Below are 19,003 nucleotides of genomic sequence, written 5' to 3'. Positions count from 1 at the left end.
GCAGTCGTATAATGGTATGACGTTATCTTTGTCGGAATACATTTAGTTTACAGACAACAACTTGAGTATAAGTGTATGGATCTCTATGAAATTGTACCACATGGTTACATACCACAAAAGGAAGGTTGGGATTGATTTTGGGGGTAATTGTTCAAACTGTTTAAGTATTAGGGGCCAAAAACAAGCATTTTTCTTGTTTCAGGACAATAAATTGTGTTTAAGTGTATGGATCTCTATGTAATTGTACCACAAGGTTCCATACCTCAAAATGAAGGTTGTGATTGATTTTAGAGGTTATGGTCCAAACCATATAGGAATTTGGGGCCAAAATACAAGGATTTTCTGGTTTTCAGACAATAACTTGAGTATAAGTCTATGGATCTCTATGAAATTGTACAACAAGGTTTCATTACAAAAAAGGTAGGTATGGACTTATTTTTGGGGTTATGGCCCTAACCGTTTAGGAATAAGGGGCAAAAAAACAATACTTTTCTAATAATTTGTATGAATTGCTTATTTCTTGACCAATTTCAATGGGGTTAAATTCAAAGTCTTGAATTCTTGGGGTTCTTTGATATGCCAAATCTAACTGTGTATTTAGATTTTTAATTTTGGGGCCAGTTTTCAAATTGGTCTACATTTATTAAAGGTCCAAAGGTTCAAAATTAAACTTTGTTTGATTTTAACATAAACTGTTAACACAGAGATATGTCTCGCCTATTTGTTATTTTGATAAGACAAATGTTAAAATTAAAATAGCAATAATTTAACATGTAAGTTATGCAAATATTCAAAGTCAATAAACCATGACTGAAGATACAGGGCTAAACAATCTCCATGGAAATGAGATGTGCCAATGCTAATACAACTGCATACCAAATACCATTGACTTTTCATAAGTTGTTCCCTTTTAACAAACCTAAACACAAACATTAACTTTGTAAACTATGTAAAAGTTTCAAAGTCAAAGTACCATAATGAGGGTGTGGGGTTATATAATCTCCATGGAAATGAAACTTGCAAATGCCAATGCCAATACATTTGCATACCAAATATCATTGACTTAGCATTAGTGGTTCATCTTAAACTGACCTAATCACAAACTAATACATGTAAACTAAGGAAAGTTTCAAAGTCAATAGACCATGACTGAGGGGTAAGGACCAAATATTCTGCATGGAAATGAGATGTGCTATTGCTTATACAACTGCATACTAATTATCAATTGATCTTCCATGAACTGTTCCCCTTAAACTGACCTAATCACAAACTAATACTGTAAATTAGGAAATTATTGTGTGCATTTATTATTGCGATTTTATGGGGAATGGACACAAATGTGAGATTAATTATTGCGATTTGTGGAAAAGCTGCATACAGATACATCTGTCAGATATCAGAATGCGAGTTCTTCTTATTGCAATTCTAACTCAGTCGTATTATTCGCACTAATGAAAACCTCACATTAATTTCTGAATTTACAGTACATGAAACCTAAGCAAAAGTTTCAAAGTCAATATACCATGACTCAGGGGGCCAGGGCCAAATAATCTCCATGGTAATGAGATGTGCCAATGCTAATACAACTGCATACCAAATATCATTGACCTACCACTAGCTATATTGGTTCCCCATAAACTGACCTAATCACAAACTAATACATGTAAACTAAGCAAAGTTTCAAAGTCAATATACCATTACTGAGGGGGCCAGGGCCAAATAATCTCCATGGTAATGAGATGTGCCAATGCTAATACAAAATATCATTGACCTACCACTAGCTATATTGGTTCACCATAAACTAAACCTTATCACAAACTCATACATTGTTAACACCAACGCCGGAAACAGCATACGTATGTCTCGCTTTTTGACTCTGTTAAGGCGAGACAAAAAATTGAATTCTTGGGTTTCTTTGATATGCCGAATCCAACCATGTATTTAGATTTTGGATTTTGGTCCCAATTTTCGAATTGGTCCACATTAAGGTCGAACGGGTCCAAAATTACACTTAGTTTGATTTCAACAAAAATTGAATTCTAGAGGTTCTTTGATATGCTGAATCTAACCGTGTATTTAGGTTTTTGATTTTGGGCCAGTTTTCAAATTGGTCCACATTAGGTCCAAAGGATACTCCAATAACCATGAAAAGGGCACAGTAGGAAAGTTATATTTTACAGAATTCATAAATGTAAATATAAATTTTTGTTCTAATAGATCTAGACCACTTTCGAGTGATGTCCTTCATCAGAAAACGTCGTCAATTATGCACGCATTTATGACTACATTTACCAGAAAGAGGGGCCGCCTGTATCCCTGCACTATTAAAGATCATCTTCGAGATCGTCAAAATGCAGGATAATTTAGAAATAATCTTTGTTCCGAAGGTACTTAATCACAATTCCCTAATGACAGCAGCGCTGATTATCAATTATAAGTTAATTTGCCGAATTATTCGTGCAATATAGCATCATATTTTTTCAACTGCTCGCTCAACGTGGGAAGGAAGTGACGATGCCCCTAAACGCACAAATAATGTTAAAACCGAACTTTTTGACGAACTCGAAAGTGGTCTATTCAGTGTTTACCTTGTTTGCAAAGAGTAAAATAATTTGGTGAAAAAAAATGAAAGTGATGAAAAATAAATGGAGAATGTGTCCATGTGACACAGATGATGCCCCTGCTTGCATATAACGTTATAAAGGGACATATAAGTTTCATAACATTTGGTTGAGGCAAACTTTAATTAGAGAACAGAAACGAAAATTCAGCAATTTGTCCATTTGTAAAGGGGCATAACTCTTGAACAGTAAAAATGACGCCACCAAAATTCGAACTTGATCTGTGTTTTGTGGTAATAAGCATTGTATGAAAGATTCATAACATTTGGTTGAGGCAAAGTAAAGTTAGAGAACTGAAACAAAAAAAGTCAGCAACTTTTCCATTTTTAAAGGGACATAACTCTAGAAAGGTAAAAGTGACGCTACCCAAATTCGTACTTGATCTGTGTTTTTTGGTAATAAGCATTGTGTATAAGTTTCATAACATTTGGTTGAAGCAAACTTAAGTTAGAGAACGGAAACAAAAAATTAAGCAAATTTTCCATTTGAAAAGGGGCATAACTCTAGGACAGTAAAAGTGAGGCCACCAAAATGCAAACTTGATCTGTGTTTAGTGGTAATAAGTATTGTTTAAGTTTCATCACATTTGGTTGAGGCAAACTAAAGTTAGAGAACAGAAACTAATTTGTGGGACGTACGGACGTAAGGATGTACAGACTGACAAGGGTAAAGCTTAATACTCCCTCCGCTACATCGGGGGCATAAAAATTTGTTTTGATGTAAGGATTGGCGATAAAATAAAATTGCCCCAGGGGAAATCATGTTAGGGTTTACCTATGACAAGTCCTTCCTTTAGATCAAGCGTTCTAGACATTTCGTCAGAAGATTCTGTTATGTATTTTTCTGGGAAATTGTCGACACGTAACCATGCCTGTTTCCTGTTCTTTTCCACATGAACTGTATGCCACTGGTCATCATTGAGGGCATTTGTTGTCTTGAAATCAACAACCTTTGCACCATTTCCTGTGTCATAACTGAACTGTATTGTGTCACCATCTGAAATTATTAAGAAATAAATTTAGCATCTAGTAAGTAACACTGGACTTCCTTAACAAAATTTTATTTAATTTTCTTTAATAAATATGTAGACGACTTTCAAATTTGTACCTTTTCCTGTACATTTCCTATGTCACAATTCTTAAATGTTATAAAGTCACAGTTATTGTTCATTGATGACTTTTATGCAGATTGACCTCTCGTCAACAGGTGTAACTCATTCATAAATAAATGGGGAATGTGTCCATGGGACACAAATGATGCCCCCGCTTGCATATCATATAAAGTTATAAAGGGACATAACTGAAGAAAGGTAAAAGTGACGCTACCCATATTTGTACTTGATCTGAGTTTTGTGGTAATAAGTATTGTGTATAAATTTTATAACATTTGGTTGAGGCAATCTTAAGTTAGAGAACCGAAATGAAAAATTCAGCAATTTTCCATTTGTAAAGGAGTATAACTCTAGAACAGTAAAAGTGACGCTACCCAAATTCAAACTTGATCTGTATTTTGTGGTACTGTGGATTCGATTATTTTCGTGGGTACCAATATTCGTGGATTGAGGAATGCCTGTATTTTCGTGGATGCCCTACTCGCACTATCATTTTCTATGTTTAGTGGACCATGAAATTGGGGTCAAGACTCTAATTTGGCATTAAAATTAGAAAGATCATATCATAGGGAACATGTGTACTAAGATTCAAATTGATTGGACTTCAACTTCATCAAAAAACTACCTTGACCAAAAACTTTAACCAACAAGAGTGAACACGCCGAAATGTCTCGCCTTCTTTACTAACCATTGATATTATGTTGATAGTCCTAAATATAAAGCTTTACTACAACTATCAACCTTACAATCATTCAATACACTAACTATAGTTGACCTACTGCTTATAGTTTCTTATAAACAGACTCAACAAAGAAAACTAAACATTGACCAATGAACCATGAAAATGAGGTCAAGGTCAGATGAACCATGCCAGGCAGACATGTACACCTTACAATCAACCTATGCATTAAATATAGTTGACCTATTGCTTATAGTACCTAAGAAACAAACTTAACCATGAAAACTTAACATTGACCAATGAACCAACAAAATGAGGTCAAGGTCAGATGATACCTGCCAGACAGACATATACAGCTTACAATCCTTCTATACAAAAAATACAGTTGACCTATTGCTTATAGTTTAAGAAAAACAGACCAAAACACAAAAACTAAACACTGAGCAATGAACCGTTAAAATGAGGTCAAGGTCAAATAAAGCCTGCGAGACTGACATGTGCATCATAAAATATTTCCATACACCAAATATAGTTGACCTTTTGCATATAGTATTAGAAAAAAGACCAAAACACAAAAACTTAACTTTGACCACTGAACCATGAAAATGAGGTCAAGGTCAGATGACACCTGCCAGTTGGACATGTACACATTACAATCATTCCATACACCAAATATAGTAGACCTATTGCATACAGTAAAAGAAAAACAGACCAAAACACAAAAACTTTACTATAACCACTGAATCATGAAAATGAGGTCAAGGTCAGATGACATCTGCCAGTTGGACATGTACACCTTACAATCCTTCAATACACCAAATATACTAGACCTATTGCTTATAGTATTCGAGAAATGGACTTGACCACCAAAACTTAACCTTGTTCACTGATCCATGAAATGAGGTCGAGGTCAAGTGAAAACTGTCTGACAGGCATGAGGACCTTGCAAGGTACACACATACCAAATATAGTTATCCTATTACTCATAATAAGAGAGAAATTAACATTACAAAAAATCTTAACTTTTTTTTCAAGTAGTCACTGAACCATGAAAATGAGGTCAAGGACAATGTACATGTGACAGACGGAAACTTCGTAACATAAGGCATCTATATCCAAAGTATGAAGCATCCAGGTCTTCCACCTTCTAAAATATAAAGCTTTTAAGAAGTTAGTTAATGCCACCACCGCCACCAGATAACTATACCTATGTCAAGCTTTCTGTGACAAAAATCATATTGCCCAGTATTGCCCAGTTTTCCCGTTTCTGGGAGTATTGCCCAGCCCGGTTTTCCCGCCCGGGTAATACTTTGCCAACCCTGACTCTATATCCTTTTTTCCATTAATAAAAAAACTATTTCATACTTCCTTAACATGATTGAATATGCACTTACTGAACAAGGCAACCTTGATGTAATCCGGATCCCCTATGTTATGTAAGATAGTTCCATCAGTGGTAGTAGTCTTAAATTGGAACCAGATATCCCCTGCAGGATCTGCTTCCCATGTGTCGATCTTAATGGTCGCATCAGCCTTACGGAATGTTACAATACTGTCCAACACAGCTGGAAATATACAAATTTATGCGTTTTATAGATGAATATTATTCTTTAACTTAAGAAGTTATTGCATGTAATTAACATTGTGGATGTTGATAAACAAATAAAGATAAACAAGCATTCTGTGAGTATTGCATTGCAATACAGTCCCCTACCGGTTAAAAATTCATTGTATTGGAAAAAAATTCTAACTTGATCTATAACTTGTCATGGTGTAAACTATATAACAAATATCAAGTCAATATCTTCAAGCATGATGAAAAAAAAGAGTTGAAAACTGATTATTTAAGTGAATTTTCTAAGTCCAATGACATATCTCTGAACAAAATCATCAGTGCGGAACAAAATTCGAACTTGATCTGTAACTTGTCATGATAAAACTATATACCAATTATCAAATCAATATCTTCAAGAATGACAAAAAAAATGTGGAATGTGTCCATGGGACACAGATGATGCCCCTGCTTGCATATCATATAAAGATATAAAGGGACATTACTGAAGAAAGGTAAAAGTGATGCTACCCAAATTTGTACTTGATCTGAGTTTTGTGGTAATAAGCATTGTGTATAAGTTTCATAACATTTGGTTGAGGCAAACTAAAGTAAGTGAACGGAAATGAAAAATTCAGCAATTTTTATGTTTATAAAGGGGCATAACTCAAGAACAGTAAAAGTGACACCAACCAATTTAAAACTTGATCTGTATTAAGTGGTAATAAGCTTTGTGTAAAAGTTTCATATTATTTTGTTGAGGCAAACTAAAGTTAGTGAACGGAAATGAAAAATTCAGCAATTTTTATGTTTATAAAGGGGCATAACTCAAAAACCATTATCATGACGGCACCCAATTTCAAACTTGATCTGTGTTATGTGGTACATAGCATTGTGTATAAGTTTCATAACATTTGGTTGAGGCAAACTAAAGTTAGAGAACAGAAACCAACTTTGGGATGTACGTACGTACAGACGGACAAGGGTAAAACTTAATGCCCCCTCCGCTACGGCGGGGGCATAAAAAGTGCGGAAAACTGATTATTTTAGTGAATTTTCTAAGACCATAACTCTACAAACAAGAGGCTCTCAAGAGCCTGAATCGTTCACCTGTATTTCATAGGAGAAGATTTTTAAATCTTAGCAAACTTGATGAACAAATTGTGTAAAATTGTCTTTAAAGGGCAATAACTCCTTAAGGGGTCAATTGACAATTTTGGTCATATTAACTTTTTTGTAGATCTTACTTTGCTGAACATTATTGCTGCTTACAGTTTATATATATCTATAATAATATTCAAAATAATAACAAAAAATTGCTAAATTTTGTTAAAACTACCAATTCGGTGGCAGCAACCCAATAATGGGTTGTTAGATTCGTCTGAAAATTTCAGGGCCAATAGATCTTGACCAATTTAACAATTTTACCTCGTCACATTTGCTCTAAAAGATTTAGTTTTTGAGATATAAGCCAAAAACTGCATTTGACCCTTATGTTCTATTTTTAGCCGTGGCGGCCATGATTGTCGATGGATCCAAACTTCGGATACAATTTATAAATTAGATACCCAAAGGGACATTTAGTTAAAGTTTGAAGGTAATTGGCCCAGTAGTTTCAGAGGAGAAGATTTTTAAATGTTAGCAAACGACAGACGACGACAACAGATGATGACGGACGCCAAGTGATGACATAAGCTCACATGGGGCCCCGGTGAGCTAAAAATCATCAGACCGGAACAAAATTCGATTTTGATCTGTAACTTGTCATGATAAAACAATACACCAAATATCAAATCAATATCTTCAAGCATGAAGAAAAAAAGTGTGGAAAACTGAGAACAGACCGACAGACGGAAGGAGTGCAAACCTAAAGTCCCCTTCGACTTCTTCGGTAGGGGACTAATAAAGGAGTATTTCATGAACTGAAACAAAATGCACTTACATTTACATATATTATGCATTACAAATGTATCAAGTTTTGTGATTAGATAACAACACAGAGATGTCAGTATATAATCAGGAAACTGCCGGAGTATATGTTTTGTCCCAATTGAAACCTCAACAACGGCACCCAATTTCAAACTTGATCTGTGTTTTGTGGTAATAAGCATTGTGTATAAGTTTCATAACATTAGGTTGAGGCAAACTCAAGTTGGAGAACAGAAACCAATTTTGGGACATACCTACGTACGTACATACAGACAGACAAGGGTAAAACTTAATGCCCCCACCCCTACGGCGGGAGCATAAAAATATTCTTAACAATAAAAAAAATATCTGTCAAGATGAAAAACTTGCATTTAAAAGAATTACTCAAAATCTTAAAAACAATAAACATATACTGAATATATATACTGCATGGTGAATGTTTAACGAATATCTGTTACTGGAAAAAACATTAAGGCAAGGTAATCTGTAATATATTTGTAATTCAGGTTTCAGACAGGGTATATAATGTGACATTCCCGGCTTAGGGTTTATAATCCCTTCCCCTTCGGCACAGGGAATATAAAATCTAAGCTGGGAATGTCACATTATATACTCTGTCTGAGACCTGAATAACATATTATATGCTGAAAACAAAAGGATCATTCCTTTGACAGCTCAGTTCTGTTTATACATATATCCCTTGTTATCAACATTCAAATATAGACTCTGGTCATCAATAATCTGTATCTGCTGCTTGGTTAGTTTTTGCAAATGGCTGAGAATAAAATATGGTACATATTTTCTATGAGAACATTTTCCATAAAATGTCATTTCCTCTTTCTCTCATTTGCTTGTAGTAATGCAATTTTTATTTCTTTGTTTGGTCTACAACTCTACACAACATTTATCATTATTCGTGAAACGCATGAAAATAAGCCATCTCATTAATTATTATCACTCAAACATAAATCTACTTACAATCTCCTTCACAACTTAATTCTCCAACTTTATATTTCCCGATCTTATCATCCATTAGAGTACCAGTATCACCAAAATATAACTCCATAATGGGGAGGTAATCCTTATGTACAATATTTCCACCGTCAAACTCATTCATTGTCTGAGCATCACAGTTGCATGTTGTTTTTTGCCCAGTGCAGCCTTTCTCCTGCAGACCACAAAAACATTTATTTGACCCTGGGGCAGCACCTCCCCAATAATACATGGGCTGGTTGGTCCTTCCTACCCACCATGCAAAATAATCAGCATTAGTTGCTGAAAATAAAGATGTAAAACAACAAGCATGACTAAAAACAGTGTGGAAAACTGATTATATGAGTGAAAAAAAACATTAGATGTGATTAATAGTTCTCTAAAATTAGATATGATGTAATACAGTGTATATCTATTTTCAAATTATAATCAAATATAATTAATAGTTCCAAATATTTTTTCTTTCATCTGTCACAAACTAATATAAATTTGTAACTTATCTATAAAATGTCAACAACTTTATCTACACAATGTTATGTATTGAAATATATACATTAATAAAAATAGATTATTATCTAAATAAAGGATTTCTCTTCATATTTTTTTTATATATATATAGCATTCAGAAAATTAGTTTATACTAAATAACAAACAAACCTGCCAAAAAATTCTTCAAATAATTTAACAAGGAATGTATTTTAAAAAATGAGTTATCTCCCTTTGTACAGAAATATGGTTTAACATAGTACTCTAACATTAGATATGGTCCAGAGTCGTGGTCCATAACTCTGGACTAAATCATCAGACCGGAACAAAATTCGAACTTGATCTATAACTTGTCATGATAAAACTATATACCAAATATCAAATCAGTATCTTCAAGAATGAAGAAAAAAAGTGTGGAAAGTTGATTTGCCGGACTGATGGATGGACAGACGGACAGACGGACGGAGTGCAAACCTAAAGTCCCCTTCGACTTCTTCGGTAGGGGACTAATAAATTCGAACTCTGCTTCTGAAATGGCAAAACTGCCTGCTCTGTGTCATGTGCCCTTATAGACCACTTTACCAACTAGACTATATAAAAATATAGCTTTAGTAAGTCGAGTAATGCATATGTACCGTAGAAAGGCTTGTATAGTCCGCAGTTTTATTCTCCAAAATTGGACCTTCCAGACGGGGTGCGGACTATAGAGTACAATAAGCAAGAAATAAGAGAAAAATTTCAATTTCGTGGTCGAGGTGGTTTGTTTACGTTCCGCCATCTTTGTTATTTCTATTGTAGAGGGCGCTCTTATCATTTTTCAAACTAATAATTTTAACTCATCCATATTAATAAGTTATTTCTATTCAATATCAAATTAATACTGATAAATATAAAAACTAAACCTTTCATTACAAATTTCTCGTTTCTTTTCAATGCATTGGTTGAAATAAACTGGTATCTGCTCGATTGAAACGATACAAACATAGTGAAAAAGACAACCGTAAACCAGCTTAGAATTTGTAAACTACAAAACGAAATCGGTTATTGTTCGTTCCGTTTTGGTGTTTCATACTGACTAATATGGTTTGTATTAGCTTAAGACCCTTCAAACATTAATGTGATAGATATATTAAAGACTGTTTTACAAAAGGATGGAACTGTTTTACTTTCAAAGTCGTATTATAGTGATATCTGTTATGTACGGATTTCGACTCTCACCGGTTAATTTCTTCTTTTACACGTGCTTTTTAAACTTCCTGTTTAAACATACACAAGTTTCTAAATTGTTTATTAAGTAAATTAAACTTATTTTAACAATCATGAAGCGTTCTAGAATCATTAACAAGCAGTTTCAGCTTCTGTTTGATGATGGAAAACAGGTTTTTCCAAGAAAATACCGCAAACGACCGCACAGGATTTGAAATTACTGGAGTTTCATTAGACCTTTTCTAACAGTTACAAAAAGTTTTTTTACCTAAAATTTCGTGGGGAGAAGGGGGTGCGGACTATGTACCACTGCGAACTATACAAGCCTTTCTACGGTATATATATATATACATATATGAAAAATTCAAATCCATGAACTTCCTCAAATCTATGTCCCATTACATCATGACACTCAAATCTTTTGCCTTTTGTCCAGCCTCAAACTGATGTCCTTTCCTCAGATCTGTGTCATGTGATGTCATGAAACTCAAATCTGTACCCTTTGTTTATTCAATTGCATGTCCCTTGTATAAAGTAGACTTTCAGTAATGCGACATGATTTTGGACAGGCACATTCATAATATTACCCAGAATGCATTAGATTGAGAAACGATGAATCATTCACAACTTTTCTAGACTCAAGTCCATTTAAGAGCATGACATAATGTTGTTGATAACTTGACCTTGACCTCTAGACATGTATTATTTATATGTGTCATTAGGTTGCTTTCTAATTGAGATAAACCCCACATCTACTTAAATTCATATGAAATATATAGTATCTCACCTGCTTCCCCAAGAAGTCTAGAATTGTTACATCTGTATTCTAAGTTCTGGTAACAGGAAGCTGATCTTTCGATAATATTTGTCAGTGATTCAATATCACCAGAATACTGTATGACCTTCTTATAAAAGTTTGGTGATTGGAAGCCATCGACTGTTGTTTGCTCCATGGCATCATGGTAGACTACTGTCTTTACTATTTTTCCTCTTTCCTCTGTGAAAGATATAATAAACATTTATTTCATTTCAATGTTTCTGACCACAATATATATGACCTCAATTATAGAGTAAGTTCTATTTCAATAGACATTTGTTCAGAAAAATAAGTGGATCTTGCATAGGTGTAAGAAAACCTGGAATTTCTTATTGTCTTTCTTTAAAATAACATGTCTGCTTTCAATTAGCTGTACTTAAGGGGGTACCCCAACACTTTGACTAAAATCATTTGAAAAAAGATTGGCTCGTTTAATTCATAAATATTAACTTTGACCTGTTGACATACATGACATAAATATAAAGATTTCAAGAAATTTGAACCACACAATTTACAGGAATAATTTCATTGGATACATAGTTTGACAAACATTAATTTAGATCATTGAGAAGCTTGATTTCTCTAAACTAATAGTTTGTGATTCAAGCATTCAGTTGATTTTAAAAGAATTAACTCCCTTAGGTGTTCTGTAGCCCCTTAACTTGTAATATTAATCTACATTATGCTGAACATTGGTTACACATATGCCAGCAAATGTTGTCACATTGAAAAACCAACCAGATCAGATACAAGTTTGAACTTTTTAATCTAATCTAAGCTGCATGACTACAGATGTGAGAAGCAATTATATTTCATGCTTATCATTACAATATTTTAACATGCCGACTTCATACATGTATCAGGTAAAAATTCTTCATTTAAAAATCTAAAAAAAAAAACACATGTATTATATTTTTCACTTCTCATATACTGTATCTAACTGAGAATTCCTCACATCATTGCAATTGGGAAGATACATAGTGTAAGTAAGTTAAGTCATTAGCCAATCAAAATGCATGGTGTTTGCTTTTGAAAATATTACACAATTTTACAACTAGAATTTATACATTCAGCAAAAACTCATTCTACACTCCTCTTACTTTTTCCATCACATCCTACTGGGAAAGGAGGCAATGGACCAGAACCATCTGGATCAATGTGTGTATTCACTAATCCGTCGTCATTACTGTACATCTTAAACATTTCACATGATAAATAATATGCAGCTGAAAAGAAAAACAAATTGCCAGGCTATAATTTTTTTTTTTAAAACAAGAATTTTAACAGGAAAGCTATTGAAAATCAGGAAAAAATGAAGTGGTTATTGTTATTTAGAAAACTCATTTTGGCAGTAGTGGGGTTAACTACCAACAGACTACACGAATGAATTTAATTTTTACAGGACATTCGGTCTGGTAAACAACCTAGCTTTACCAGACCGAATGAAATTTTACCAGACCAATTTTTTGTTTACATCTAATTGTATATTATCCGACGAAATACAAAAAACTTACGACTTGTTGTGCCCTACTCCTCTCCAAAATGCACAAAAACAAAATTATGTGACAAAAGTGTATATTTTGATGAAAGTTGTGCACAATTGCTTGAAAGCATTTCAGTGATGAAGAAAAGTAATGTGACATTTTATTGGATTTTGAAATGAAAATTATTTGTGAACTAAATATAATTTAGAGTTTCTGTAAAAAATATTTCCTGTATCTTCTTTCTTTTTCATATATCTTTTGGTTTTTGAATTCTAGTGTTTATATTTCATAGCTGTATTTTGTGAACCTGCTTGGTTTTTTTTTTTATTTATCTATTGTATTTGGTCTGCAAACCCGAATTGGCCTTATCTGTTCTCGGAATCTGATCCGGTATTGTCTATATTTCCGGTTGATGGCAGCCATTGTTGTTTTGTCAGTCAGATATGTTTTTACTCAGATTTACACATTACTTGTTGGCGATTTTTGGCATAAAGCTAACGGTTGAACAAAATAAACATTGCTGTCATGAATAATAAAGATGAAAACGAATTTTGAGATCGTTTGGGAATTTTGCTCCCAAAATTGGGAAAAATGTAGGGTTTTTAGAAAAATCCATGAAAAAAACAACACCGGACATTCGGACTGGAATTCATCAAAATTTTACCAGATCAATCCATTATTCACCAGGTTTGTCCGACGGTCCGACGAATTTCGTGTAGTCTATACCAAGCTGTCATACAAAACAATTAAAGTTTCCAAACCAAATATTTGGCAATAGTGGGGTGTACCAAGCTGTCATACAAAACAATTAAAGTTTCCAAATCAAATATTTGGCAATAGTGGGGTGTACCAAGCTGTCATACAAAACAATTAAAGTTTCCAAATCAAATATTTGGCAGTAGTCGGGTGTACCAAGCTGTCATACAAAACAATTAAAGTTTCCAAACCAAATATTTGGCAGTAGTGGGGTGTACCAAGCTGTCATAGAATACAATTAAAGTTTCCAAATCAAATATTTGGCAATAGTAGGGTGTACCAAGCTGTCATACAATACAATTAAAGTTTCCAAATTAAATATTTGGCAGTAGTGGGGTGTACCAAGCTGTCATACAAAACAATTAAAGTTTCCAAATCAAATATTTGGCAATAGTAGGGTGTACCAAGCTGTCATACAATACAATTAAAGTTTCCAAATTAAATTTGGCCAAGTCTTTAAATTTACCACAAAACCTGAAGTAAATTATTGGTCAATAACTGTAAATTCTGTTGATGTAAAAAAGGAAGGGTGGTTTATTACAAGAGACAAGGCCTTTGGAAAAAAGGGCATGGGATGCACACTATATAAATGGCATAATTTGAACACAGTAGTAAATAACTGGTATGATCTGTCTAATTTTATTATAATAATTTAAAGAAGAAACAAGAAAGTGTACATAGTACACAGATGCCCCACTCACACTATCATTTTCTATGTTCAGTGGACCGTGATATTGGGGTCAAAACTCTAATTAGGCATTAAAATTAGAAAGATAATATCATAGGGAACATGTGCACTAAGTTTCAAGTTGATTGGACTTCAACTTCATCAAAAACTACCTTGACCAAAAACTTTACCCTGAAGCAGGACAGACGGACAGACGGACGGACAAACGGACGCACAGACCAGAAAACATAATGCCCCTACTACTATCGTAGGTGGGGCATAAAAATTGAGAAGAATAAACATGATCTACTGAAACAAAAGTAGAACATTTTAAAAGTCATGTTAAATTAATTGTCTGACACAAGTTTCTGCATTTAATGTCCTTATCTGCATCTTTATGTTTGGTAATCTACAGGTTTAATATCAATATATCTCTTTTTTTTCAATGAGTTGTTGGTCTGAACACAATTCAAATTTCATAAGTGGTTGTTTTAAATTTCAATAAATTTCTGTGGGTGGTTGGGGTAAATTAAAAGTGCCTTCCCATAAGGGAGATGGTGGGAGGGGGGGAGCACTTTTTTCTGATATTGCCTTAAGTAATTACATATCAGGCTGTTTCTGTTAAAAAACAAGAATAAATACAAGTTTGTTCATACTTACAAACATGACAAACTTCCCCTTTGTATCCTGTATTACTGCAGTCACATACAAAACTATCCCATGTCTGTGTACATACACCATAATGTTCACATGGATTGGGGGTACATCTACAAAATACATTCATACATAAAAACCAAAGACCTTTTCCATGATATGTAATTTTAACAGTAAATTTTTAAACACACATAGATTTTTCGCATGAAACTTTCATAGAAATGGTTTAAAATTTAATCTTTGAATATGTTTTCTCATAGTTTACTACACTCTTCTCTATTTTTGTTGCATGCATGTCCAAAATGTATGTTGGAACCATAGCTATGCTCCATTAATTTATTTTTGTTTTGAAAATCGATTGGATTACCAACTTAAATCAAATAATTAATGGAAGTTATACAACTACAAAAGAATAGTACTTAATGCTAAATTCAAATTGATATATAGTTTGATTGATTTATTGGTGTTTATTGCCACTTACAGCACTATTGGCTTTTTTGTGGTGGTCAGTTTTTATTGGTGGAGGAAGCTGGAGTGCCCGAAGAAAAACGACGACCTTAAGCAGGAAAACTGACAATCCTAAGTCAATTCAGATTAGAGTCGAACTCACAACCTCATTGTTGATAGGCTAGTGATACAATAATTGGACTACAAAGACCCCTCAAATGAATATTCATGCCTTTAAAATTATTGCTACTGTGTCATTAGGTTTGACTTTGTCATAATTAGTCATGTAATGTTTTACTGACTGAACTTTACAGCTTTAAGCTATTCCAGTTTTATGTACATGCCAAATCTTATAAAAACAAGCATTCTGTGAGTATTGCATGGCAATACAAAGTCCCCTACCGGTTAAAAATTCATTGCAATTGAACAATATTCTAACTTGATCTATAACTTGTCATGGTGTAAACTATATAACAAATATCAAGTCAATATCTTCAAGCATGACGAAAAAAAGTGTTGAAAACTGATTATATAAGTGAATTTTTTAAGTCCAAGGACCATAACTCTGTACAAAATCATCAGACCGGAACAAATTTCTATCTTGATCTGTAACTTGTCATGATAAAACTATATACCAATTTTCAAATCAATATCTTCAAGAATGACCAAAAAAAGTGCGGAAAACTGATTATTTTAGTGATTTTTCTAATTCAAAGGACCATAACTCTGCACAAAATCATCAGACCGGAACAAAATTTGAACTTGATCTGTAACTTGTCATGATAAAACAATACATCAAAAATCAAATCAACATCTTAAAGCATGAAGAAAAATAGTGTGGAAAACTGATTTGCCGGACTGAGGGATGGACAGAGTGCAAACCTAAAGTTCCCTTCGACTTCGTCGGTAGGGGACTAAAAAAATCAACATCATTCTGTGACTGGATACTTCATTTTTAACTGAATATTTCAAAATTGTCTCCTTCAAGCAACATCACTCAAGCTGAAACTTTATCAACAGAAGATATCGTTTTTTGCTTTCGACACTATCTGTGGCCATCAGTAGCAGAGTAATATTACCAGTATAACACTAAATACTCAAGTTGTTGTTTGTACCTGTCAATCAATCCACAACTTCCTGTTAAAACAGATGGTCTGTTAATTTCCGAGATAGCAGCAAAATCAACAGGTTGTGATGATATGCTTACACTTCTCATGCATCCTCTGAATCCATTACCAAAAATGTAACCTCCTACAAAATTACCAGGTTAAATAAAATGAGTAACATCCTACAAAATTACCAAGTTAAATAAAATGAGTAACATCCTACAAAATTACCAAGGTAAGGTAAATCAAATTATCATGGACATTTAAGATGTAACCTCCTACAAAATTACCAAGGTAAATCAAATTATCATGGACATTTCAAATGTAACCTCCTACAAAATTACCAAGGTAATTCAAATTATCATGGACAGTTTAGATGTAACCTCCTACAAAATTACCAAGGTAAATCAAATTATCATGGACATTTTATATGTAACCTCCAACAAAATTACCAAGGTAAATCAAATTATCATGGACATTTTAGATGTAACCTCCTACAAAATTACCAAGGTAATTCAAATTATCATGGACATTTTAGATGTTACCTCCTACAAAATTACCAAGGTAAATCAAATTATCATGGACATTTTAGATGTTACCTCCAACTAAATTACCAAGGTAATTCAAATTATCATGGACAGTTTAGATGTAACCTCCTACAAAATTACCAAGGTAAATCAAATTATCATGGACACTTCAAATGTAACCTCCTACAAAATTACCAAGGTAATTCAAATTATCATGGACAGTTTAGATGTAACCTCCTTCAAAATTACCAAGGTAAATCAAATTATCATGGACATTTTATATGTAACCTCCGACTAAATTACCAAGGTAAATCAAATTATCAAGGACATTTTAGATGTAACCTCCTACAAAATTACCACGGTAATTCAAATTATCATGGACATTTTAGATGTAACCTCCTACAAAATTACCAAGGTAAATCAAATTATCATGAACATTTTAGATGTAACCTCCTACAAAATTTACCAGGTTATATAAAAATCATCATGGACATTTCAAACGTAATGTTGGGTAAGTCTAATTTTCCAGGAATCATCTAAGGGAGAACCCTGGAAATAATCTGGATAAAATCAAATAGACTCTAGATCTTCATAGGCAACCTGGTTTTTATGTACTGTCCGAAATATAAAATAGTTCAGCTAAAATTCTGACACTGATAATTATTGAGGTGAAATGACAATCTGGTCACTTTATAAGGACTTATAAATAAATGTCAACTTTCAATAGACCTTATCATTTTCTGTCTACCTGATTATATTCTTCATTTATATTTATTTCTTGAAAACCCCATACTTAAACATGTTGATTCTTACTACAATTTGTTTACTTGCTTGTGAATAAGTTAATAAAATTACATTTGTAAAAATACTTTCCCTGTTTAAAATCTAATTACAAAAGTTTTATACGTCAACATTCAACATACTATTCTGACATCGGACTTCTTTTAAACTGAGTTTTACTGTGCGTATTGCTATGTGTTTCTTTATTCTACATTGACTAGAGGTATAGGGGGAGGGTTGAGATCTCACAAAACATGTTTAACCCCGCCGCATTTTTGCGCCTGTCCCAAGTCAGGAGCCTGTGGCCTTTGTTAGTCTTGTATGTTTTTTTAATTTTAGTTCCTTTTTACATGTTATATGTTTTAGAGTTTAGTGTGACGCCCATTTTCACTGAACCAGTACACAATTTTATTTAGGGGCCAGCTGAGGACCACCTCTGGGTGCAGGATTTTCTCGCTGTGTTGAAGATCCATTGGTGGCCTTCGGCTGTTATCTGCTCTTTGGTCGGGTTGTTTTCTCTTTGACATATTCCCCATTTCCATTTTCAATTTTATTTATAGCTTTCAAAAATGCAAACAGAATAATTCACAAACAGTGATATACACTTTTATTCTTACATACATGCACAAATAATTAACAAACTATAATAGACAGTGGCTCTTTTCACAAATAATATTACAACTAAAAATTATCATAAGCTATACTGAAATGTTCATGACTTACGCGTATTTTTTATCGTAAGATTTTTTGCTAGTTTTCAGATGTCACAAGCATGCCAATAAATAAAAAATTATTTGTCTATTCATTTATTTACAATATTGATTTTCCCACCTTAATCATGCAAAAATCACACAGAAACCAGCCTGAAAGATAATCTAAAGAATGGCAGGATGGTTAAAAATAAGAGAAGATAAAGGTTTCTTTAATGCTCTCAGTATAAACAAAATGAAAGAACCTTTGTGACCAAGCTCATGTACTCCTCCAAGACTACAAATAAACGACAGAAATCCCTAGCCATAAAATAAGAAGTTCCCTCTTTCTCACTTTCTGATGATCAAACCTATCCAAGGTTTAGATAAAACTAAACTTTCTTTAAAATTTGCAACCAAAAATGATGTTGCTGAACTGATGACCCCATCAAACCCATCTTTTTCCAAAGAATTTTTACCTCTGTGTATAAAAACAAGA

General features: G+C 33.4%; 1 protein-coding gene across 2 annotated transcripts in view; it reads right to left on the bottom strand.

Annotated features, from left to right (window-relative positions):
* Nucleotides 1-19,003, bottom strand: part of LOC127729915 (neurexin-4-like) — a 68,434-nt gene that overhangs the window by 10,207 nt on the left and 39,224 nt on the right. For both annotated transcript variants that reach the window (XM_052237850.1, XM_052237851.1), the window contains 7 exons: nucleotides 16,518-16,653; nucleotides 14,962-15,068; nucleotides 12,495-12,620; nucleotides 11,365-11,574; nucleotides 8,871-9,167; nucleotides 5,806-5,976; nucleotides 3,396-3,617 (listed from right to left, as the gene is read on the bottom strand). In XM_052237850.1, coding sequence (XP_052093810.1) covers nucleotides 3,396-3,617; nucleotides 5,806-5,976; nucleotides 8,871-9,167; nucleotides 11,365-11,574; nucleotides 12,495-12,620; nucleotides 14,962-15,068; nucleotides 16,518-16,653 — 1,269 coding nt within the window. The remainder of the gene's footprint in view (nucleotides 1-3,395; nucleotides 3,618-5,805; nucleotides 5,977-8,870; nucleotides 9,168-11,364; nucleotides 11,575-12,494; nucleotides 12,621-14,961; nucleotides 15,069-16,517; nucleotides 16,654-19,003) is intronic.

This window comes from Mytilus californianus, unplaced genomic scaffold (genome assembly GCF_021869535.1).
Source record: "Mytilus californianus isolate M0D057914Y unplaced genomic scaffold, xbMytCali1.0.p SCAF_2, whole genome shotgun sequence".
NCBI classification, from domain to species: domain Eukaryota; kingdom Metazoa; phylum Mollusca; class Bivalvia; order Mytilida; family Mytilidae; genus Mytilus; species Mytilus californianus.
The sequence above is the reverse complement of the archived record's forward strand: the minus strand, read 5'-3'. Positions and strand labels throughout refer to the sequence as shown.